The 25,055-nt window shown below is 63.6% G+C and overlaps 1 protein-coding gene across 4 annotated transcripts in view; it reads left to right on the forward strand.

Moving 5' to 3' along the window:
* The window catches only part of NFATC1 (nuclear factor of activated T cells 1), an 89,721-nt gene that overhangs the window by 37,776 nt on the left and 26,890 nt on the right, over window positions 1-25,055 (forward strand). For 3 of the 4 annotated variants that reach the window (XM_053912450.2, XM_053912451.1, XM_053912452.2), the window contains 4 exons: window positions 267-407; window positions 8,452-8,507; window positions 12,578-12,710; window positions 23,291-23,980. In XM_053912450.2, coding sequence (XP_053768425.1) covers window positions 267-407; window positions 8,452-8,507; window positions 12,578-12,710; window positions 23,291-23,980 — 1,020 coding nt within the window. The remainder of the gene's footprint in view (window positions 1-266; window positions 408-8,451; window positions 8,508-12,577; window positions 12,711-23,290; window positions 23,981-25,055) is intronic. The other variant, XM_053912453.2, reaches the window with a different exon arrangement.

The following is a 25,055-nucleotide window of genomic DNA, read 5'->3' on the forward strand; positions in this document are numbered from 1 at the left end:
TGCAGTCTCCTCAGTGGGCGTGGGGCAGGGGAGACCATCGGGACTCTGTGAGGACCCCAGGGTGTGGCTCCTGCCCCTGGGGACGGTGTGACCACTCCCTGCATCGGGAGGTGCAGCTGCACGCTGCCCCTTTAGGGGTCGCGCCGTGCACGCTGGTCACCGGAGGAGCTGTTTGGAGGCACTGGTCCCCGAAGGGCTGGGCCTCTGGGGAGCGTCGGGGCCGGGGGGTGGTGGGCTCTGCCTCACTGGCGTGCCTGTCCCCGCAGCCCAGCGGTCGGCCCAGGAGCTGCCCCTGGTGGAGAAGCAGAGCGCGGCCAGCTGCCCTGTGCTTGGCGGGAAGAGGATGGTGCTGTCCGGCCACAACTTCCTGCAGGACTCCAAAGTCATCTTTGTGGAGAAAGCGCCAGGTACTTTCCTCGCAAACGGCCACCGTGGTGTCTCTTGTCTGGGGCGCTGTGGGGAGGGTCCTGGCGGCCGAGGCGGGGGGCCTGCATGTCGGTCCTCACGTGCCGGGCACGGGCCAGTGGGGTCACGTCTTGCCACCCACGTTTGTGCCCATGCTGGGCTGATTTCTGAAGTAGCCGGGGGCCACTTCACAGGGCACTTTCTGTCCCCCAGGGAGGTGTGTGGCCCTGTGTCCCGGCCAGGCAGGGCATGTCCAGTGTAGACCAGCTCTTTCTCTGAATCAGACTCCTGGAGACAGGGGTCCAGGCACAGAGGGGCCGCAGGGTCCCGCTGTGGGACCTGCACTCAGGCCCACAGGCCTTTCCGGCCCCCCCGTCGGGCTGGTGCCCACGCAGGGCACTGCTGTCTTTGTGGCTGGCGGCCCCCGCCTTTCTGCGCCTGAGCCCGTGCCGACCCCTCTGTGCAGGCCAGTGTGGGCCAGTGTGGGCCTGTGTGCGGTGCTCGAAGAGGGAGCTGTGGACGAGGCCGTGGTGGGAACACAGCAAAGATGGTCTGTCCCTGGAATGTGGGGAACTGGGTGGCAAGCCGTGCTCACAGGGCAGGCGGAGCAGCGCTGTGGCTCCTGCCAGGCCCTGGTCCCGGAGCCGCCTGCGCCTGAGTGGGGCGAGTGGAGCCTGCAGGTGGCCCGGTGGGTCGCCTGTTCCTTCTTTGTCACACGTCCCACCTGGCATTTTCCAAAGCGCGCCAGGGCAGGACTCGGGCTAATCTCTGGGAACCGCAGAGGCATTCAGCCTTCATAATGGGTCTTGATTTTGTACAGTTTGCAGGAAAATTAAGTGCTTCAATCAGAGTGGGCTTGAAAGTCTTTCCCGCTCACCGTGGTCTGCCTGTGTAATCACGCACGTAATCGGGAAACACGCCTTAAATCACGGAGGAAACCCAACCAAGTGTAACGACAAGCTCGGGAATTTGAGTTTCTGGAACGCCCTTCTTTGGAGGATGCTAATTTTGAAATGACCTTTTGCGCGCTAACCGTGTGAGCACATGGGGCTGAGGCAGGAACTCGGGGCTCTGCGTGGCGGTGAGACTGGGCTCAGAACTGCCCCCGAGAGGGGCGATGGAGCGGCTTCCTCGCTGTTGCGTGCGGAGGTCACCCTGCCTCCTCAGGGCAGGTGCCCTGGCAGTGGGAGCCCCAGGCATTCCCGCTCCCTGCGGCATGTGGTGGGCTCAGCCGCGGTGTCTTCACGTGGTGGCCTCACCGGTGCCCCTTGGAGGTCGGCCACCTGCTCTCAGTGCAGGGAGCTTAGCTCAGGAATGTCCAGCCGTCCTCACCCGGGGACCCCGTGGGCTGCCCTGGATGAGAGCCAGGCTCTGCCTCGCCCGGGTGGGGGGCCGTCCTCACCCCCCCCACACACACCCCGTCTCCCGCAGCAGCTGGGCACCCGTGCGAAGGTGAAACACAAACACGTGGGTGGCGAGCAGACGTGACTTAAACACCCTGCACCTGGACGCGTGAAAGCAGACGTGGCGGTCACACCTCCGACACGCCGGCGGCCCGTGTGCCCTCACACGTCTGTGCACGTCCCGTGTTTGTCCCGTGTTTGCAGACGGGTACGAAGTCCATGTCTCTTCCCTGGCTCTGGGCAGGGGGCGCTCCTCCCCCACCTGTGCGTCCCCAGCTGGGTTTCTGGAAAACCGCTGCTGGGGGCGCCCCAGCCTTGTGAGTGGTCAATCCTGGCTGCTGACGTAGCTGGCATCAGCGTGGGAACCTCGCTGAGTGACTTCCTCCGGCGTCACCACACCGAGGGCTTCCCCCGACCCCAGCACGGGTGCCCGGCGCCCGCAGGGACCCCTGCGGGACTCACCACAGCTGGTGCTGCTCCGAGGAAGGAGTGCCTGTCCTGGTGACAGCAAGGATCCTGATGGAGGACCCCAAGGCCCCTTGGTGCAAGCTGCTCAGGCCCCCGGGTCAGTGAGGGGCTGCAGGGACCTCGAGAGAAATGTCCCAAAAGGGGGGAAGGGCGTGCCATGGAGCTGTTGTTGGCAAGAGGCTTGTGGTTTCCCTCAGGCCTTTCACTGAGTTGCACAAAAGGCCCCGGTGTTGGGACAACCTGCCGGTCAGGACCAGGCCACGTGTCCGCAGGCTGGAGTTCAGGTGCGGAGACCCGAGGGATCAGGTGTGCGACGCCGGCACCCAGGGAGCAGCCGTGCAGACGCACACACGTCCCCCAGTGAGAAGTGAGGCCCTGCATCGTGCCTTCGGGTGTGTGGATGAGGGGCTTGTTTGCACGCTCACACCCAACTCAAGACACCCGGGGCGCCTGCGTGTCCTACATCCCAGAGAACAGCCATGGGGACAGGAACTCACTCATCGCCGGGACGTGGGCCTGAGACAGAAGCAGAGGCTGAGGGGCGAAGGTGCAGTTGGGGGAGCTCCTGATGCCGAAGCTGAAAATGGCTCTTCCTGCAAAGCTGCCCGTCCGCCTGGAGTGGAGGCTGAAGCCTGTTCTGACTCCTTTTGCTGCGAAATGCGTGTCACCGGACGTCGCTTCGTGTGCGGGCGATTGTGCACCAGGCCCAGACACAGCCATTTCTGGGGCTGGATGGCGGCCGTCCCTCCGAGGACAGTCTCGGGGCCCCCACCCCAAGGTCCCCTCAGCCTCCCGTGGGTGCCAGGACCACGCCTGGGGGCTCCTTGGGTCCCAGCCGGCCAGAGCTGGGGGGAGGCCCCTTGAGGGGTAAACGTGGAGGCACACAGCCCATCTGGGCCCCACTGACCGCCCCCCACAGGTCAGACCACTTTCCTTTTAAAACCTCCCCAGCAGTTGCTCAGACCGCAGACCAAGGTCCCAAACCAACTCGGACAGACCCCAACCCCAAGCCCAACACAGCTGGACCCGAGTTCTCCTCCCCCGGTGGCGGCCTCCCCCGCCCTTCGCTCCGTCTGTGGGTGGGCCTGGCTCGTCTCTCTGTTCGAGTCCCACACGCCTGTGCCCTGGCACAGCGCCCATCCTTGCTGGCCCTCAGCCGCACGGAGAGCCCCCGCCCACCCTGCCCCTCGACCCGGTCCTTGTCACGCCGTGTTTGTCTGCGTGGGAGGTGGGCACCAGCCTCAGAGACCACGGCGTGTCCCCAGCGTCTCGAGGCAAGTACCCTCGAGTGGAAGAAGTGCAGGCATTACTGTGACAGAAAGACGTGGGAAAGTCGTGCCGTGTGCGAAACCCTCACGCTGGCCAGTCCCTGGACCCCTAAAACTGGAGCAGGACTGGCCTGCAGACGTGGCCACACCCCGCTCAAGAGCCCGGGGACTCAGCCCGGCTGCTGAGGAGCACAGTGTGGCCTTCATGAGGCCACTGCGTCAGGGGCCTTGGGGTCTGGCTCTCCCCTGGGGTCGCGGCAGGCTCCTCTTGGCAGCCCCCGGGGTGACCGATCACACGTTTGCAGCCCCTGGAATGGAAGGAACTAGAGGGGTCTTCGCTCGGTGTGGTGCTCACCAAGGCTGGGCCGAGGGAGAGGCACCGTGGGGTTGTTTGTTAGGTGTGAGCTGTCGCGGCTCAGGCGCACGGGCGGCATCTTCACCACGGGAACACGTGTGAGAGGCAGGCAAGGCCCCATCGTCTGGGATGCCCGGACCTGAAGGGCCAGTTTGGGAGGAGTAGTGTGTGCAGGGCGTGTGTGAGTGCGTGTGTGGGTGTGCACGGCTGTGGGTCAGGGGGTATGAGTGTGAGGACCCCCCACCTCGCTGCCTCACGGGCTGCAGCCCAGCGCCCCAGGCGGCCCTGCTGTGTGGGCAGTGACCCCTGGCGGCCTGGGTGCTCTGGGCTACCTCCGCCCGGCGTGCTCCCAGCTGGGCCTCAGCCCACGTGGGTCGTGTTTCGCCTGCCTGGGTCATCCAGCTGGCCCTTGGGCAGTGATGACGCAGCCCGGCCGGGAACCGCCCCTCCTTGGCCTGTCCCGGGCTGGGGCTGGGCAGAGAGAGCTCTGGTCTGCATTCCGGCCGAGCGGCCTCCGAAAGACTTAGGAAAACTCCCAAGTCGGCACGGCTCCCTGGCCGGAAGTCCCAGCTTGGGTGAGGGAGGAGCCCTCTCCTTCCAGACTTCCCTGGCGCTGACCTGGGAAAGGGGCAGGCGACGTTCGTGCCCCCGACAGCTGCGTCAGTGGGCTAGCCATGTCCGCCCAGTGGGCGCTGACCGCTGTGACCGCTCCTGTGGCCTGGAGTGGGCTCACGGGGCCGAGGGTGGCTCTGTGGGGGCGGCAGAAACCTTCCCGGGACTGTTCTGGAGGTCACTTGTTTCCAGGAGTCAGAGGCCTGGCCAGCCGGCGTCCCCACAGGGCTGGTCAGCAGTTCAGAGGGAGACACAGCCCCGATCGCACCCCCTCCAACAGTTCTGGGTGGAGAGGGAGCCGTGGGAGCCTGGCCTGGGGGTCCCAGACCCCTCGCGCCGCCCCCCTCCACCCCCCCCCCACCCCCCCCCCCACCTAGCAGCACTCAGGTTCGTGGAAGCCCGGGAGACTGTCCCCACCCAGCATGAGGGGTGTGGCTTCAGCCCCACCCAGGGGCCTCCCTCCCGCAGGGCTGTCTTGTGAGGTCCCAGGCTGGCCTCCAAGGTCAGGTCTGGGAGGGTGTGGACGGTGCCAATGCTGGTCTGGCAGGTGGGCTCAGCGAGGCCGCTGTGTTCTCCAGGCCCCCCTCCAGGGCACAGGGACGGGTATAGGACACAGGTGGCTTGTGCCGCTGGCCCAGGTGTGGCAGGAGGGCCTTTCCATAGGTACCCATGTGGGTCCCAAGAGCCACACCAGAGGGCCCGCCACTTCTTCCAGTGGGCTGTCACTGAGATCTCCTGCTGGGGGAACAGCCAGTCTGTCATTCCTTCTGATTTGCCCCCAAACCACGCGGCTCTTCCTCTAGGTTCTGCCCTAAGGCAACTTTAGAAGGTTGGCCCTGGCCCTTCCCAGGTGGAGAGGGTCCAGGTTGGGTTGCGGCTGGGCACCAGTCCTTCAGCTCCTCTTCCCCCAGGGCTTCCACGACACGTGGCCACGGCCCCCGCAGTCGTGTGGGAGGACATATTCTTTACCGCAGCTCCGAGACATCACTAGCCTTCCATCCCCACTGCTCACCTGTGTACATTCTGCGTTTGGGTCAGTCAGGGCCGTGCCACCCTTGGCACGAGTTCCAGACCATTTTCGCCACCCTGGGCAAAGTTGGTGTGGCCCTGCGGGCGGGACCCTGTGTGGGAACTCTGCCTCGTGGGGGTGGGCAGCGCCCCAGGGCACCGCGCCGATTGTCCACTGTCAGTGGGTGGGCGTTGGGGTTCCGTCCACTGTTTTGCTCAGTGCTGCCGTGAGCGTCGGTGCCCACATTTCCGCGTGGACGAGTGCGTTCCTTCCCAGGCCCAGTCCTGGGCCTGCAGGTGCTGATGTCGTGGACATTCCATGTTTGACCGTTTGAGGAACTGCCAGGCCGGGTCCCATGGCGTGGGGGCCATTTTCTTTCCACTCCAGTGTTTATGCCGAGCAGACTGGGCCCAGCGGCTCTGCGGGGCACGGGCAGAGTGCGAGGCCTGCGGAGGGTCCTGGGGGTGGAGGCGGCGAACTCGAGAGGCCACCCAGATGTGCACCCTCAGCCAGTCCTGAGTCCCGGGGACCCACATCCGGGTCCCTGCCCTGGCCCTGCAGTCGGTCAGGCTGGGCGGGTGGGAGCTTCTGGCCTCACTCTGTGGCGAGGTGACCATCTGTGTGCACGTCACACGGCCGCCTTCCTGGGCAGCCAGCTGCCCGATGCCAGTGTGGGGCCCACTCCGCCACACCGGCTGTGCTTGCCGGGTACCCTGCGTGCAGGCCACGCACATGTGTCTCACAGGCCCTGTGGACAAGTGTGAGGTCCATTCTTGCGGCTGGCCGGCCAACCACCAGGAGGTGACATGTTTGTGGCCGATGGCCTGAGTGGCCTGGGTCCTTGAGAACAGGTGTCATGGCAGTTAACCCCAGGACTCTCTCTGCCCCAGGCACTTGGTTGTCTCCGACTGGCTGTGCCATTGGTGTGTGATGCTCACAGCTCCCAAGTTCACGCCAGACTCTCGCCACCTTCCTGGCTCGGCAGGAAACCAGTCTCCTGGCCCGAGAAGAAGGCCGGGCCAGGGTCCCAGGACATCTTGGGGAGGCTGGGGTCCCCCGCTCGGCCCCGGCCACCTGAGGTGTGTGACAGCCCGCCTGCCAGCCGGGAGGAGGCCGCACCAGCCCTCAGGCCTCCGTGGGAGCCTCCTGGCGGGTGTGGCGGGGAAGCCTTTCCGATGACTCACGCTGCAGGGAATTCCCTAATGACTGGGAATATTTTTACTTCTGGGCTTGTGCACAGTTTCCTACTGCGAGCCCAGGGAGCCCTGATAAGGCGGAACACAAAGGCCCATTCAGGCCGGTTTCCCTTCCCAGTGGAGCCGCTGCCTCTCGCAACACCCAGGCCTGGCTGGGGCTCTGCAGGAGAGGGCGGCCCGAGGCTGGGCGTGGAAACGGGAACCCAACCCTGTGGCTCGGTTCCTAAGAGTTTGCAATTAGCCATCTGTAGCCAGCTCGGTCCTGCCTCCCCCGAACAATGGCCTGTGTAAACAGACACCGGTGTTTGAAAGGCATCAGCTTGTTGAGGATCAGCTCTGCCAGGATCCTAAACCCCTTGGGCTGTGGATCAGCCACAGACAGGAAGACAGGGAAAGCGGCTCAGAGCCCTGGGCGGTTGGGCGGGCGCCCCAGCCTGTGAAAGATGCGTGCGCTTTGGGGGTTCCAGGAGCAGGGCTTGGTGTCTCCGCATGTCTCTCTGTGCTGGTGTGACAGGGACCAAGGGACCTGCGTGTGCAGAAGCTACGATGGGGCAGCCAGGCCCTGCTGGCCAGCGGATGCGGCGCGCACAGGCCCCCGGGAGGCCAGCTGTTCTCGGGAGCATTCATTCCGTTCCCGTCATTTCTTCCTGGAGGCGACGTGCGTGCTGACCCCTGGGTCCCTGTGTTGTCAATGAGTGGGTCGCACGCTCGGGGCCAGCGTCCCCAGGGGCTGGGGTGGCCCAGTGTCCCAGTGACTCATGCTTCCTCTCTGTCTCCACCTCCACCCTGCCCGGCAGGCACAGGGAGGGAGGAAAGGAAGAGTTTGTCTAATTTACTTGTACTGTAGAATTTGAAACACACGTTTCTCCTTTGAAAACAAAACATAAGTAGAAACTGATGCTTGTGGAAGAACCGACTCGAGTGAAGACAAAGCGGGTGGGGGCCTCTGGGGGCGCTGGCGTCTGTTAGCTCAGAGTTGCTGCAGAGCCAGCGTCCAGTTTGCCGAGGGTCTTGTGGCTGCAGGGCTTGACCTGCCTCCCTGGGGGCCCGGCCCAGGCACAAAGCCCTTCCCCCACCCGCTTCAGGAGACTTCTTATTTTCTAGTGTGTTTTTGAACATGTTACCGTGCCCACTGCAGAAGGTTAAAAATGCTGTGGGTTTTGCATTTCTGTGTTCTGATGTGGCAAAGACACAGGACTTTCTCGTCTGTCCCGAGGACCCTGGCTCCGGGGTCCTGCTCGTTGGAGTAACTCCGCCCCCCCAAAGGCAAGAGGGCTCGGCAGGCTCAAGGTGGCTCTGCACCCCAGGGCCGGAGCTGGCAGCGGAGAGCCAGCACTCAGCCTGGTTCAGGTCTGAGGAACCTCCCGTGGTCTTCCTGGGCTTGAGCTCCCTGTAGATGATGGTGGAAAGCCTCCCCTGGCTGATGTGGGGGTGCGACATTGGGTAGGGGGTGATTTCTGGGGGACCCCGGCCACGAGGCTGCGTCGTACAGAGCCAGGTCTTCAGCCTCCGCCAGGGTCACTACGCCCAAGTTTGGGTGTGAGCCCCCAGCTCCTCCCCTCCCAGCCTGGCGTCTGCTCTCGGCGAGCACAGGGGCCGGACTCCCTGCTCTTGCTGGGTCACCGCTGGGTGGCAGAGCCAGGCAGAGCTGGGTCCTCCACCTAGAGGCTGCATTTTCGGGGGTGCGCTCCATCAGGCCCCAGAGTAACGGGTTTCTTGTGCCCCTCTCTTCTAGACGGCCACCACATCTGGGAGATGGAGGCGAAGACCGACCGAGACCTGTGCAAGCCGGTGAGTACCGCGCCGACACGCTCACACGGGGGCCAGGCGTGTCCCGAGCTCGCTGCCCCGGAGTGGGTTCCCGCGGAGGCTGTTGTGTGGGAAGACCAATGGAATAACAGAAAGGGCGAGAGCGTGGGAGAACGAGGAGCGGCGGCGCTGCACAGCGTCCACAGGAGGCCCCCAGGGGAGGTGCAGGGCGGCCATGGAGGACGGGGCTCGGCGGGGCCTTAACCTCCCCACACCCGTGGGGCAGCTCCCGGCCCCCACGTGCCCGTGGCCCCCCGCACCATTGTCCCCGGAGCCCGCACACGGCCCACTGCCCCCCAGGGAGTCTGCTGCTCTGAGCACTGAGGGGGTGCCGTACCTGCCCGGGCACGCGGGTGGCGCAGTTCAGCATCGCCCTGGCACTGACGTCTTGCCCATCCTCCCGAGAACACCCACTGCTTAGCAGGCTTGTCTTCCACATGAAGTAGCTGCCCTGCACCTCTGGAGCGGCCTCTCCCGTTGGCTGATTAGCCGGCAGGCTGGGGTCTGGGGGACACCTGCCCCGAGGGGGTTGGGGCCGCCCACCTGGGCCTCAGGCCTGCAGGTAGCCACACTCAGGCTTTTTTGGTACCTAAGAAATAATGGCTGTTTTCGGACCAGTTATTTGTGGAGAGGTCTGCTTGTCTGACATCTCGGAGCTCTCCCGGCTTCCGTTTGGTCTCAGTCAGCCTGGGGTGCCTGTGCCTGTGGTCTGTGGGTCCGGGTTTCCGCAGAGCTCCTTGCGGACCACGGAGCTCGGTCTCTGTCCCCCTGATGGAGCCAGTGCGCAGAGTCTGCCGATGGCTTCACAGGGCTCTGTGAAACCCCGCGACTCTGACTCCGCAGCATGTTCCCCGGGGGGGCAGTGGGACACCCCCTCCTGAAATGATAGTGAGGGATGCAGGGGCATTGCTCGGCCCACGTGCACTGGCCCTCGGCTCTCGAGCTTCATCCATCCCTGAAAACTGTTCGAGAAGCAGCCTGTTTAAAAACCGAATCTCCCGTGTCTGTCGCCCGAGGGACGCGTGACTCACCCAGGGTTTTCGGGTCGAGAATCGAGACTCAGAGTTTCGTCCGACACCCGAGACGGTTTCTCCGTGAACCACTTGGTCAAGAACTGAATTGTTCGAGACCACGGTTGGATGGGACTTAATTTGGGGGGCTCCCCGTGGGTCCTGCACAGTGGAGCCACATGAACAGCAGACCTGGACGGCAGGCTTGGCTGAAGCGATCTGGGTAACTGCTGGCTGCCTCATGGTGGGGGTCCCCATGTCACGACGAGGGCGCCACAGAGGTGGCGCCCGGATGGCGCTGGTGGCTGCCACTGTGGCTTTGCCTGCAGAAGCATCTTCCCCTGTGACTCAGCTCCCTCTTCCACTCCCTACCCACGAAGCAGAGCCTCCCGAGGGCTGTGGGAGGGAGTGGGCCCACCCAGCCCCAACGCGCACGCCCTGCCCGGGCTCTGGCAACTCCCTGCTGCCCTCGCTCGCCGCTCGCCGAGGAGCCTGAGGACCGGCTGGAGCCCTGGGCAGCTCTGCTTCCAGACAGGGGCCTCCTGGCCCAGCAGGCCCACGAGCTGCAGAGTCAGTGCAGGCTTGTCGTGAATAGACACCTGGTGGTGCAGAGGCCACCCCGCACCCAGCTTCCTAGCGCCCAGCGTTCACCCGCCCTCCTCCTCCCGCCACCCCGCCCCCTCGCTGTGCCTCCTCCCCTCACTGCACCCGCACCCTGCCGCACCCCAGCCCCCAGGGCTCCCCAGCCTCCTGTGGCTGCCCACCCCCGCAGAGACCCGCATCTTCTCCTAGCGAAGTAATTCCTGCCCAGTTTGCACGATCAGATTTTCAGTCAGGAGGTTTCTTTTTTCCTCTGAGTAGTCGCCTCTGTTACAGGAGTGTAGCAGTTTGTGGAGTGTTTGGAAAGAAACAATGTACGCCTGAGAAACGACAGACGTTTTCACAACCTCACCCTGTCTCTTACCTTTGGGATTTTTTCTAACTGTGAAAAGAATGCCTTGTTCACTGGGTCATCGGTGTGGGCGTGCACGCATGTCTGTGCACACTCACGCACACACGCCTGCGTTGTAGTGTGTGCGTGTTCCAACAGTGGGACTGTCTGTGGTTCCTCCACGCTCGGGGCAGTTCAGACAATGGATGTGCTTCAAGCGAGCTGCGTGCCACCTGTGCACCGAGGGTCACCTGTCACTGCCTCACCGCCCTCTGCCCTGTGTCTCAGCCCCGGTGCTCCTGTGGGGACAGCGTTTGGTCACAAAATCTGTCTATTTAGGAGGTTGAAGCTTATTCGCCTGCCCCCTTATCAAACCACAACCCTCAGAATTTACAGAAACAGGTCTGCAGCGTCAAATGACTCCAAGGGCCCCTCCTTCTCTCCTTTTCTTCTGCTCTCAGCCTGGGGAGAGCCCTTCCCTCCCGCTCCTCCCCCCCCCACCGCCGCCCCACCTTCTGACTCCCTCTGCGGAGGTCCTACGACCATCGGCCGAGGGCCAGGCCCAGCTTCCCCTGCAGGGCCTCCTTCCGCACGTGTGAGCCCTTGGGGGACGAGCCCGGAGGGGCGTCTCTGTCCCTATCGCAGCTTGCTGGGGTGATGGGAGGCCGGGGCTCTGGCGGGTTGGAGCCGGGCTGCAGGTGCCTGTGAGGACTCGGTCAAGGGCCCAGGTCTCTGCCGACGTTGCCTGCGTGGCCTCCTTGGCTCGGGGTTACTTTTGGTGAAGGGGCGACAGGCTTGGGCAGGAGACGGATGCTTTTGCTTCTTCTAAATGACGGGAGTTCTTAACACGACACAAACGTGCAGCTCAGAGCCAGCGTGGCCCCGGGCAACCCCCCCGGGTGAACCCCCCACCCCCTCCCCGCCCACCGTGCACCCTCCAAGGAGCCCTCTGTGCCAAAGTCTCTTCACCTGGGACAGGCGGAGGCTCAGCCTGGACTTGCCTTCAGCTTTCTGTTACACTGTCCTTAAGGGTTCACTATTAACACGACCCAGTCGATGTTGCTATTAATCTGGGGAACAGGCTGCAATTCCTCCAGCAGAAAAAGTTACACAGCGGGTTTTTCTTACACATTCCCCTGCTTGTTAACTGACATAGAGGACAGAAGTGGAAGGAACGTCTGGGATGTGAAATGTCCCCCTGCCCCGAAACCCAGAGTCGCTCCACCTCCGCCCTGCCCCTCTGCGCCAGCGTGCATGGTGCTGGCTTATTTGGGGCCCCCCAGAGGCACCCCAAATAAGCGTGCGCCTGCTCACGGAGCGGCTCAGGGCCTGGGGATGTGGGTGCCCGACCCCCAGCCCACCTCCCGCCCCCACCACACCACAGGGCCCCCTGCGACCTGCTGTATTGCGTGTGCACTTGAAAGAGCCGGATGTTGTGAACCTGTTGCTGATTTTTATTTTAAAACACAGAAAGGGGACAGCAGCCACCCAAACCACCCTGTTCCTTCTCAGGCTCCGCCTCCTGATGCTGCCAAGTGCCCAGCTTCTTCAGTTGGGGGTGTCTGGGCACCCGTGACAGGCTTTGGGTCACCGTCGTCCCACACCCTGTCCCCAGAGACCTGTCTCCAGGAAGCACCTGCCCTGGGTCTTCATCGCCCATTCCCTGGACAGGTGCTCCTGGCTCCAGTGACATGTCAGCATGTGAGGTGGGTGGGAGGTTATTTTCAAAGGTCCCTGGTCCCCGGCCGTAGGGCAGACAGAAGCATTGGGAGTCAGCTGCCGTGTAGCTAGTCCACTCTCAGCATCTGCACTGGCTTCTGTCTGCGCCAAGTAGGCAGCATCTCAGGTGAAGCCCCAGCCTACGTCCCTGTCACACACCCCCTCGGACCCCCTGGCCAGCTCCATCAAGGACCCTCTTCCCTGTGAGCCCATGTATGACCAGCAGGCCAGCTGCACACGTGTGCGCCCGCTCATAGGCTGGCCGTGTGTGGGCAGCTGCTTCCTACGGCTGACCCTGGGGAGCTGTTCCCCACACGGACGAGCACGCTGCAGTGTGAACCGCTCTGCATGCTCGGGGCACTAACGGCCCCCTGTCTGCCTTCTCGCTGCAGAACTCGCTGGTGGTCGAGATACCGCCCTTCCGCAACCAGAGGGTCACCAGCCCCGTCCAGGTCAGCTTCTACGTCTGCAACGGGAAGAGGAAGCGAAGCCAGTACCAGCCCTTCACCTACCTGCCTGCCAATGGTAACGCTCTCTTTCTAACCTTACACGCTGCCAGCGAGCGGGGGGGCTGCTTTTTCTAAGAGACCTGATGAGCCTCTGGGAACCCACACGGTCGTTTTGCGCCTTTAAGCTGCGTTACCTTCCTGTTAGCAGGACTTGTCCTCAGCTCCTTAAAAAAGAAAAAAAAAAAAAAAGTGACCCTTCCGGAGTGTTTGCCTTTATTCCTGGAGGGGGTGGGGCAGCCTGTTGGGGCGATGACTGAACGTTTTGCTGGCTGCTGGCAAATGTGCTGCAGCCAGGGGAGAAGGGGCCCCTCGTCCTCCGGCTGGCTGCGCGCGCGTGTAAATTCTATGGATGTTTAAGGCGAGGAGCAAATAGCTGTAATTACTTTGCAGGTCCCTTTAGAAATAAGCCCTTGCTGTTCAGCCTGAAGGCTGCTGCCTGATGTGGTCGTTAACCCACATTGATGGGTTTTTTGTGCTCCTGCTAAAACCCCGCATGGTATTCCTCCTCGAATATGGCATCGTCCTGTGACCCTCAGGCTTCCAGGCCCGAGGAGTGCCTGGCGGTGTCCTCCTCCTCGCTTACAAAAATCAGTGTACTTGTCAACTCTTGAGGCTGTTTTCTTAAAGAAAAGGTTGTTTGGGCTTCGGCCTCCCCCCCCCCGCCCCCGCCCCCGCCCGGCACGAGTAGAAAGTGAGGGTGCGGGTGCCAAGCTGCAGCCGCAGCGGCCCGGCCGTCCCTGGCAGCTGGGGCGCGTTCACGGCAGACAGCGGCCCGTCCCGGTTTCGCTGTTTTGTGGAAGCTCTGCTCGCAAACAGTGTTTTCACACTCCAGCCTTTGTTCTACAAACACAGAGTGAAGAGGGAAATTATACCCCAGAACTAATTACGGAGGCAGCCGCGTTGTTGGGTAGTAAAACGACCTTTGAAGGTTCCCGTTTTCTCTGAATGTAAAACGTCACTCACAGTAGACTGGATCATGGAGAGCTCTGGAGTGTCGGTGTCGGTATCAAACAGAACGAACTCTTTCTGAGGCAAACTCTAGCTGTGCCTCTGACAGCGCGGAAGATACGGTTCTGTCGTAGAAGCGTCGCCTCGTGAGTGTGCGCAGGACAGCCACAGCGTGCCCGCCACGGGCTCACGGGAGCAGGGCCCGGGAGGCGTGTTGGTTCCGTGCTCCACGGCTGCTGTGACCTCCGGTGCATGAAGGCCGTGAGTGCTGTCCGTCCTGGGCTGAGATTCAGTATCTCTGAAAAAGGAAATATTTAGTGCTTTTTTTGTGTGTGAAAATGTAATGATTGTGTCCTAATTAAACTTTAAGCATGGTTGACCAAATATTGAATGTTTTACCTAAGCCTTATAAAGAAAACGTTCTTTGTAAAGCCGTGTAGCGGGCCCTGCTCCAAGTTCATGAGCACCGAGCGTTACTCACTTGCCCGTGTCTGGGGGAGGGGCTGCTGTGACAGGCACACCCTGTGATGGTGGGGGGGACTGAGGGCCCGGTCACGCAGTCCTGTGGCCTCCTGCCCCCAGGGTCAGAGCTGCCTCTGCCCAGCACCCACGGCGCGGGCCCTGTCCGCCAGCACCTTCATCTCCATGCCGGGAAGGACATCCCCCCCTGCCCCTCCCGCTGGCTGGAACCCCAGTGTCGCCCCCAGAGCCCGTCCGCATGACCCGCCGGGCTTTCCGTGGCCTGGGCGTCCTGAGCCTTTCCTGCGGCATGAGCCCTGTTTCCATCTCCTTCCACCACTCATCCTGAGATTGGCCGCAGTGCACGGACCTGGAGGTGCCTGCACTGCCCTGGAAGCACTGCCGGCCTGCCTGGCCTTCCCAGGTGGGGGCGAGGGGGCCAAGCTCCACGGGGCCGTGACCGCTCAGCGTCCACTAGCCTGTGCGCTCCCGGAGAGCAGGGACCCCCACCTGCGTCGGACGCTGCTCCTGAGTTGTGGGGCCGTCCTCAGGGGTTCTCAAGAAAAATAAATGGATGAACGATGAACTGGAGCTGGAGCAGCAGTATGGTTTGGTGTTTTCCTCGCCACGCACGGTCGCCGCCTCGGCTCTGGGGCGGGGTCGATCGCCACACTGGCCCCCGTGCCAGCCCCTGCGCCTCGTGTCCTGAGGGTCCCCTTAGAGCATCTCAGCTGCACCAGGCCCGCACCCCGACCCTGAGACCGATTGCCCCTCGGGTGCTATGGCCCGTGGATGGGCTCTGCGGGCGGCGTAGGGCGTGGCGTCATCAGAAAAGGCCACCCTGGTTTTAAGGTCCTTCAGTTTGTTTCCTTCTCTCTTGCACCTCAGCTGTGATGGGGTGCCATCCCCCTCCTGGTTTGGGGGAGCGGGCCATGGCCGAGTGCCGGTGGCAGACACCTGCCTTGGGCGGTTGTTGTGTTTGTGCAGATGGGCGGGTTCTTTTTAAGTTCATAAAACACGCTGTTGAAATGTACACAACGCTGGAAGTAAACCCATTGAATCTTACCTCTGAAACTCACTTCCGTGGGCAAATGCGTAAAGGCACGGCTCATTTTGGGGTCCCTTTCAAATTTGGGGTGAAGTAAGGAGACCGCGTGGCCCTGCAGCTCCAGCCTCCAGGACAGGGGCCTCGCGAAGGGCCCAACTCTTACATAGAAGCGCCTGCAGGTGGGTGCCCCCCCCAGCGGGCCACTGGGTGTTGCGGGGGCTGGAACCCAAGGGTGCAGGTGTTTGTCGGTCAGCAAAGGGCTGGGAAAGGCCCACACCTTCCTCACTTCTTGTCTCAGCTCTAACATCACCTTCTGGTGACCGTGGGTGAACCTACAGACCGCAGCTCCCGGGGTGACGCCCACCTCGGCCCCCACCCCTGCACAGTCTTGTATTCAAGTCAGCGGTCCAAGTGGAGGAAAGCCGCGGGCGGAGGGCGGAGGGCCGCGGTCCACGGGGGGTTGGGTCTTTAGCTGCTGCTCTGCATGGGGCCCAGGACAGCCGCTCCCTTGTCCCTCTGGGGTTGGGGGGGTGCTGAGTGTTTAATGGGGAGAAGCTGCCAGGGGCACGTAAGGTCGTGAAGGGAGTCGCAGCAAACAGGAAGTTCCTTGCACCTCCTGCTGCGCGTGCCTGGGGCAGCCGTCAGGGCAGGGCAGAGGAGCACGGGGCAGTTCTAGAAAAGGCTGCGAACGCTCACACAGCCAGGAGGGTGCCGTACCCGGCACCTCGGAGATGCCTCCAGGAGGAGCCACGGCTCTGCGAGTGGTTCCCAGATGCCAGAGGAGAGGTGGAAAGGACTGACCCGTGGGGACGTGGCGGACAGAGGGGGCAGGTCGCTGCGGCTCCCTCGGCTTGCAATCCAGCCGGCTGCCCCCTGCCAGGGACGAGCAAGGCAGGGGCAGGAGCTCGGGTGAGAAAAAGAATTCCAAGTGTGACCTCAGAATTGTGTAAAATGAGAAAAACAGCTCTTGTCTGAGATGTTTCTAGATGGTTTCCCAGAAACACCTGTGGTGGCATACCCACCGCCCCTGGGACCCTCTGGGCAGGGGTCCCAGAGCTTTACCAGGAGAGCCTAGACCACCTTTGTTGGGGTCCCCGGTGGTCAGGACTCCCCGCCTGGGGACCTGCTTGTCCTTCACAGAGTCCTGGAGGCCACATTGTGATGACCACACAGCTTTTGTCCCCATGAGAACCTCTCTGGACTGTGGGGAGAAACGGCTTCGACCCTGGGGGGGAGGACCACTGACCAGGCCAGAGGTGCCCCGGGATGGCCCTGCCCAGTGGGGAGCGGGGAGTGTGGACGCTGTCAGCGAGCCCCAGAGGAGGGGACCCTCAGTTGTCCTGCTCATGGTTGGGGGACCCTGGTTACGTCAATACCTCTGTAAGGTGCTTGGAAGTAGGCCTCCACCTCAAGGCAGGAGAGGGAAGCGGGTCCTGTGTTCTCATTTGCGTTACTCACCCCAGAAGCGAGAGTAGAGTGAGAGGCAGGAGCAGGCCCAGGGCCACACACGGCCCCCAGGGCAGCCCGAGGGGCAGGCAGGCAGGTCTCTGGGGGTCCCAGCACCCTGGCTGCCAACAGGAGGCCCCAGCTGCCGTCCCCAAGGGCTCGCGGTCCAACATTTGGGGGGCCGGCCCCACTCCAGGGCTGCGGGGGTGCGTATGTGGGTGGGCACGCAGCCTTCCATCCGCCCAGCGGCCTTGACTTCACTGTGGGCTGTTCTAGGTCTACCTTTCCACCGAGAGTTTTGGCTTGTTCTCCCCATTTGTTGCATTAAAGTTTAACCCTGAAGTAGCCACCTTGATGGACTCAGAATACAGCCCGTCAGTGACTTCAAAGGACTGCCGGCTTCTGTGAGAGACTGACTGGCCCAGCCTCCCGTGTCCTGCCCACAGCCCCTCGGCCCCTCGGCCCTTCCCCCCCAAGGCCTGCCTGGATTCGAGTCATAAACGTCCTCGTTTTACAGACAAAGAAATGAGCCTCCGGGAGTTTTAGCCGCTGCCGGCCCACCAGGGGGCACATGGCGTCTGACCCCGAGGTCGTCCTTTCTGGACCTGCCAAGCCCTGTGTGACCTTGAGAAAGGCTTCGTGTGTCCCTCCTGCCAAGGCTGACCTCAGCTCTGTCTGATCGGAGTGGCAGGAGCAAAGGGGGGCCCTGCCGCCGTCCACACTGGCTCACAGGCGGGCACCTTGTTGCAGAACCCCTGCCAGCTTTCAGATAAAGCAGAGGGTGCTGGTGTTTCTGCCCCACACTGTCCATCCAAGGACTTTCCTTCTGAAGCTGAGGAGGGCGGGGGGCAGCGGCCAGAGGGGATGGGCAAGGAGAAGATGCCACCCAGGGCTCTTGCAGGGCCCCTGAGACCCCGGGCGCTCAGCTGGCAGGCTGCTGGAGTCGGTGCCATGGCTGGTCCTGTAGATATTCCGGAACCTTCTTCCCAAGGGAGCGAGCTGGTGTTGCGGGTGGGGCCAGCACCGGGCGGAGCGTGCACCGTCTTTGCTGGCCTTTCTCATTCAAGGCTCACAGACCGAGGGGGCTGTTCTTACTAAATTCCCAGCTTTACTGGCTCCCCTGTCATCCCAGCCAGAAAACGAGGGGCCCGTGTTTTAATCTCTTTCCACATTTAACCCTCATGGAATAGAGGTGCCCATGCACCAGGTGACATCCTGGGAGAGGCGTGAGTCCCTGCGTCAGGCCCCCAGGAGGAGTGGAGTCGGGCAGGCCAGGGTGTGGCAGGGACTGGGGCGGGGAGCCTGGCTCTCCATGTGGGGTTCCTCCACTCACCTGGCCAGCTCTTGTCTGACTCTCTGTCACGGGGTCCAAGTCGGGGCTGGGGGAGCCCCCACGTGTTAGATGAAGGGGAACTGGGACACACACCCGAGGCGCTGCCCTGGCCGAACGGTCAGCCTGTTGACCCCTGCACGCCCCCTGAGCCCTCTGGCCACACTGCAGAACACAGGGAAGGGACACTCAGACCTGTTCAGGGAGTGGGTTGGAGGCCTGTGCCCAGAGCCCTGGGAGGAGAGGGGGCTGCATCAGGGGCCTGGGCTTCCACACCCAGGGCTCCTTCACAGAACCCAGGCTGCAGCAGCTCCGAGGGGCCTGCGAGCGTGGTCTGGTTCAGAAGCTAGAGGGCCGTGGGAGTCGGAGGGAGGCACCCAGGCTCTTGTGGACAAGACCTGACAGCTCCGTGCGTCCCAGCGGGGCAGCCTGTCCCCTGGGGAGCCTGTCCCACAACACCTGCATTGGGGGGTGTCAAGTCACGTCACGGCTGCAGGGAGCATCACCCCACTGGCGCTGGGGCCCCGTGAGTCTCCTTGGGCCTCAGACCAGAGCCGCAGCCCTCAGCGCACAGCTGCTTGGAAGCGACCGAGGAGCGTGAATCATGCTCCTTCCCACGCAGCGCTGGCGCTCGCTGGGTGAAGTCTGATCGGTGTGTTTTTTGGCTTGTGTGGTCTGTTTTGACCATGGTCTCCATCAGCCTAATTGGGTGACAGTCAGGTCCCCACGTCACTGAACCTGGAGACGCCCGGCTGGTGCACACCTGTGGCCATGCAGCTGGCCCCCCACTGGGGAGGCGCTGGCCCCCGTGGGAGCCCGGGCCCAGAGGGCACACCCCACCCCCCCTCAGTACCCCCACCCCCAGCCTCAGGGTACCTTGCTGCCTTTCCTGTCTCGTTACCTAAAACAAGTCGTGCCCTGAAGTCCTAACCGGGTGTTTATGCTGATGGTAAAACTCAGGCTCGAGTGTTTGCAACAAACAGGAGACAGTCTGCTCTTTGTTTCCTGGGGTTTGGAACAAAACCTCTTTTGTCCGGGGCAGCAGAAGGGACCTGGTAAAGTGATTCAAGCCGAAACAGTCGCGGTCACTTAAAAACATACGAGTGCAGTGAGGAGGGACAGGAGTGTCCTGCCCGTCCACGCCCCTAGGCCCCATTCCGACCTGGTGAGTGGCCATTACTGCAGACAAACGCACCAGGGACCAGGCTGCCATCACACCGACGGGGCCACACAGCGTGCCCACTGTCCACGGCTGCGGACGCCGAGGCCCGAGGTCAGGGGCCGGCAGGGTGGGGACCCGTGAGGAACGCCCTCAGGTGGGAGACGCCACCTCTTCCCTGCGAGGTCGCTCAGCAGGTGGACAGAGCGAGGTCTCTCCCTAGGGGCCTTGCCGCCCCTGGTTGGATGGGCCCAAACCCAGACTCACACCAGGGTTTGGGGGCTGCCCCCGAGTGAGGGGGCAGGGCTGCTCAGAGCAGGGCAGCACTCCAGCTTCCTGTGCCCGAGCCGCAGGGTGACGGGCGGGTGACGGGTGTGTTGGTGCCGGGGGCGTCCCCACACCACGCCAGTGTATACCCCCGAGGCCCAGGGAAGCCGGTCAGTCCGTGCGCTCGACATTTGACAGCAAAGGAGAGAAGACATACTCAGCCCGATGGCCCTCAGGCCATGGACAGGCTGGCTGCCCTGCCTGGCGGGACCTCACCCCACACCCCTGAGCCCCGGGGAGCTGCCCTGCCCAGTCTTGGCATCCAAGTGGAAGCTCGGCGTTCACAGTCTAGTGGGAACCCAATTCGGTTTTGCCCCTGGACCTTGTCACTACGCAGGGCTGAGTGACCATCAGCTCAGCCCCCCAGCTGCCACCATCGGGTGCCTCGGTGGAAACAGCCCGTGGCAGCCATTTGCAGATGCACTGAGCCCCTGGGGGAGGGGGAGGGTGGCAATCAGCTGTTCACCCTGCGTCCGTGGGCCCCAGGGTGTCTGCTCCACCCCAAGGGTGAGCACTGAGAGGCTCAGATAGGGTGTGGGTGGGTGACCAGCGGCCAGGCCCCAATCAGTGGGCCCTGAGGACAGGCCTGGAGCCCAGCCTGCGCACACAGAGCTGACCCCAGGGAGTCAGGGGGCCTGGGCTGCAGGTTGCGCCACAGGGGTCCCCGCTGTGGTCACAGAGACTGTCTTGGGTGGGGCTGCCTCCTTGGAAGGTGCCTCCCGTCCGCCATTGCTCTGTGAGGCCTGGAATGTTCCAGAATGCTGTTGGACCCACGTACGGCCATTGCAGAGGTTGCAGCTGAGAAGACCCCGCTGCTCGGCTCCTGGAGACGAGAGTCTCCTCGTTGAGACGGACACTCCCCAAGGCTCAAGGGCCCCCTGGCATCACCAGTCCCAGGACAGAAACGGAGGCACCTTCAGTGAGACGCTGGCATCAGACACGCAGCAAGCTTCAGTGCCCCCCACAGGCCGTGGAGTGTGGCTCAGGAGGGGGGGGCGGTCTCACAGTCAGTCTGCGCACACTCTGCCTGGCAGCCTTGCAGGTCACGTGGTGCAGACTTTGCCAAAAAGAGCCTGGGGAGCAGACCAATGCCGGGGCCAATGCCGGGGCCAATGCCGGGGCCACGGGGCTCTAGCAGGCTGTGAACGGCCCCGTGGCCGCCGAGCAGACAGCAGCTCGCTCTTGCCCACTGATGGGGCCTGTCTGCTGACCAGGCCTGGCCATCCCTGGCTCCAGCCCGACAGCATGGCGGTCACACTGTGGACGTTGCCCGGGCAGCGTGCTGGGGCCGCCCCTTTAATGTCATTCGCAGCAGACAGGGGAGGAGATTCAAAGAGCTCAGAGGATGAGTCACGAGAGAGACACGGTGGCCCTGATCTCTCAGCTGAGACTCGGCGCGGGAGACCCGTGAGGGCCTTACGTTCGTGGGCTGCCAGGCGGTCATGGACTCTTCCGAACTCGCCACTCTGGACGCCCGCATTTCACATGGGTGCCTTTCCAACGGGAGACTTCGGCTCCACCCTGGCCACATGTCACCCCTTCCCCCTGGGCGCAGGGTCTCGGGGCCGTTCTGGGATTCACGATGTGCTGGCAGAGGGGGGATTCTGGCTGGGACAGTGCCTGGACGCTGCACCCAGATCCGCAGAGCCGGCCACAGGACCTGCCCTGAAGGGTGACGCCAGCCGGCGCAAGGACCGAGCGGCGCATTGTAGGCTGTCGGCCCGCAGCCCAGCCCTTCGAGGTGCGGGAGCCGACACCTCCCTCCGACGCCAGGCTCTCCGGCGAGGCGAGTGGGCTGCAGCTGTTTCCCATTAACTGTGAGGACGTCATGCGGTCTTGGCAGCCGGGTCCAGTGCCTCTGCTCCCGTCTGTGGATGTGGAACGCGTGGCGGGAGCTGTACCACGAGGGAGCTCGGGGCCCAGCAGAGGCGGGGGGCCCCCCGGCTGGGGGTGCCCGCCAGCAGGACTGCGTCACCGGGGTGCCTGTTGGAAAGTTCAGGGGGAGACCTTGGGGGAGGGCTTTCTGAGGGGCCACTGGACGAAGCCATGAGTCCCTCTGCACACGCTCAGGGACACGGGGCCTACAGATACCCAGAGTCCCCGGGGTCCTGGGCCGCCGCATCCGTGGGCCAGCGAGCTCTTCCAGACTCATACTCGCCCCTCAGGAGCCAGGCCATCCTCCCAGGACGCACAGCACCGGCTGCACCGGGGCCTGCGGCTGTGTTACCAGCAGGGTGGGCACAGAGTCGACATTTACCCCAAGGATGCCCACCCTTCTCCTCCCGCCTGCAGCCCCCAGCAGTCCTCTCCAGATGCAGGGCACGGGGACTCCCAGCCCTCAGCCTGGGCCTGACCGGCCCTGCTCTCCTGGAACAAAGGGGCGTGAACTGGGCAGGCTGGGCACCCAGCAGAGCCTGTGTGACTGCTGGACACCCGCCGGCCCCTTGGGCCGTGGTGTGAGGATGGCCGTGCTCTGCCAGGTCAGCTGTGCCGGACTCGGCGTGTCCTCACCACTCGGCTTTAGGGGCACCAAGCAGCATCTGCAAGTCACAGACTGCGGTTCTTGCAGGCACTGGCTGGAGGCCTTGTAATGCCTGTGACCCTGTTCGCACGCCCCCACCCAGGGACGCCAACCACGAGCCGTGGTCTGTGTGCGGGGCGGGGGTGGAGCACCCTCAGGGTGGATGAGCGACACTTCGGGCTGGGGCACGTGGCTCTGTTTCGAATCCCCAAGAGCTGAGAGCTCAGGCAGTGGAGTTTCCGAGGAGTCACTCGCCCGGACGGTCCTCGCCGCTGACTGAGTGTGGCCTCAAGCGAGAGACGAGGTCCCAGGGCACGCAGGGCTGCTCCCACACCACCGCCTCCGCCCAGCCGCTGGGTGGCCTGCGGGCGTCAGGCCAGGGCCGTGCAGACAGCACACTTGCAGGGTGGGGGGGCGCCCCTCCTCTGGCGCACAGGAGGCAAGTTGGGCCTGGGACGGCCCGATGACAGCACGTTGTCACGTGGCAGCCGTTGGCGCTGGCAGGGCCCCTGTTGTGGGTCCCTGTGCTGTTGTGGCCGCTTTTGGAATGACGGCCCGGCCACCGAGACGACCCTGTGATGGGCAGGAGAGGCGTGAAGCCAACGAGAAAACGGGACAGAGGAGGCGAGCGAGGGCGGGAGAGGCCCGGGGTGCAGACGGGGCCGAGCGGAGAGAGCCCACGGGCGACACCCGCTGCGGGACCCTCCCCTCCTCTGTGGGCCGTCCCCCCACATCCAGCCCATCCCAGGCTTCGTAGGCTTCCCAGGGAGGGGCGGACAGGGGTGGACTCAGGAGCCGTCCCGCCCACTCGTGTCGGTGGGATCCCTGCTGCCCTTCAGGAGCGGAAGCTGAAGGGCGGGAAGGAGAGGCGGCGTTTCCTTTTCTCGTGCCGAAGGCGCCTCACAGGCAGCCAATGGCACTTGTCTTGGCCGTCGGGTTTTGCCGACTTCTGAACGCCACTGTCTCTGTTCGAAGCGCCCTGGCCGCCCGGCCACGTACCCGACGGGTGTCAGTCGCACACAGAGGCCGCCATGAGTCCGAGTTCACATTTTCGCTTTGATTGCTACAAATCCGAGGGCCCTCGGGTCCAGGGTTTCTACTGCAGTTTGCAAATGGATTTTTATAGCACATTAGTGCTGCGGGAGATTCCAAGGAAAATAGTGCTCTCGGTATTAGAAGCAGCTGCAGCCCTCGGAGCCGATGACTCACGCCCGCCTCTTTAATTGGGTGGGAGAGCCAGGCGGGAGACACAGGGACTCAGTCAAGACGCTGTTTGTTTTCGGAGGGTGTCCTGGCCGCGGCCCGCCCCAGCGCACCCATCTGCAGTGTGTTTATTTAACTTTTTTTCCTTCTCACAGTTCCAATCATAAAAACAGAGCCCACCGATGACTATGAGCCGGCCCTGACTTGTGGACCAATGAGCCAGGGCCTGAGCCCACTCCCGAAGCCGTGTTACAGCCAGCAGCTGGCCCTGCCGCCCGACCCGGGGTCCTGCCTCGTGGCGGGTTTCCCGCCCTGTCCCCAGAGAAGCGCCCTGATGTCACCGCCACCCAGTGCCAGCCCGAAGCTCCACGACCTGTCCTCCGCCACCTACAGCAAGGGCATGGCCAGCCCCAGCCACGGTCCCCTCGGACTTCAGCGGCCAGCCGGAGGGGTCCTCGCCAGCCCAGAGGCGCCACGGCCCGTGGGCGTGCACCCCGGCTCCCCCCAGCAGCCGCCCCCCACCCTGCTGCAGCCACAGGTGAGTCCACAGCTGAGCAGCAGCCGTTCCCCGGGTGGCCAGCCAGCACTCTGTCCCCACAGCCCCTCGTCTGCACTGCCGCCCGGTGCCCAAGAGCCGACCTGTCTGCAGCCCTGCAGCCCAGCCCGCCCACCCGGGATGGGCCACCAGCAGCACCAGCTGCCGAAGGTTCCGGAAACAGAGTCTGCAGCCGCCGGGCCTCTGCCGCTGCCCGAGGTGTGTGAGGACAGTAATCAGGGTCTGGCCCCCACTCCCGTGTCGGTCAAGCGAGAGCCTCAAGAGTTGGACCAGCTGTACCTGGATGACGGTAAGTGCCTGCGGCCGCAGGCGCGCGCCTGGCCTGGTGCGGTGCGAGTGTGCGGAGGAGGGGTGTGCGGACCCGCAGCCTGGCGGAGGGGCGCGCTCTGGTGTGTCTGGGCACCCCTGCTGCTGTGGGGGACCCGCACTGCGGGCAGGGTCCGCTGCGGGGTGTGTGGCACTGCTTCACCACCTCAGCTAGCAGTGCGGCCAGTGCCTGTGGCCGTTGACCCACAGGGAACACTGTCCTGGTGACTGCGGCCAAGACCTCAGAAGGCCAGGTGTGCGGCCAGAGCTGTGCTGAGCGCTGGGGGCGAGACTGCCCACCCGGGAGCCTGGCGGCCAAGCCTCTTCAGGGCTGCTCTGGCAAACAGCGTTTGATGGCACAGCGACAGAGGTGATGTTTGACCCAGGGCAGCTACGTCGGGGGGCCGAGTGCTGTGACAGTCTTGCCAGGAGCTTGGGGAGGGACAGGGTGGCCCTGAGCCCCGCACCGTGCTCCGCTGTCAGTGTGGAACCGCCCAGGGTGGTTGGGAAGGGACTCGCCCTCGGCACACCTGCACTCAGGTGCAGAGGCTCGAGTTCCAAGGTAGCAGAAGATGCCTGGTGCCGTTCTCAGCGGACTTATCACAGAGTTGCTTTTTGCTTCGGGCCAGGCTGTGGCAGCGGCCAGGTATCCGCAGGCCTGCCAGACGCTCACTGAGAGCTGCTCAGCTAGCGCTTTCCTGGCTGACGGTGGGCTGTGTGTGCAGCCCCTGCCTATCTCCCAGGGGCCGGCGGTTTCCCAGATTCGGGCACTGTCAGGCCTGTGTCCTCCCGGCCGCTGGACTCAGGTGGAGCCCGAGAACCAGGCCAGGTCGTGCGGGCACATGGCCCAGCCCCCGGCTGCCCCAGCCTCCCACTGACCAGTCCCTGAAAACAGCTGAATGGCGAGGGCTGTCTTGCGCCCCGGCCGCTGCCTCGGTGAGCCTCACGTTTTCTGCACGGTTGTGCTCTGTGAGCCGCCTAGCAGCCCTTTGTTCCAAGGGTCCTTTTGGAAGAGCGTTCACTTCGGGAGCTGCTGTTCCCCCATAGGTGGTGTTGCT

This window comes from Desmodus rotundus, chromosome 10 (assembly GCF_022682495.2).
Source record: "Desmodus rotundus isolate HL8 chromosome 10, HLdesRot8A.1, whole genome shotgun sequence".
Classification (NCBI taxonomy): Eukaryota; Metazoa; Chordata; class Mammalia; order Chiroptera; family Phyllostomidae; genus Desmodus; species Desmodus rotundus.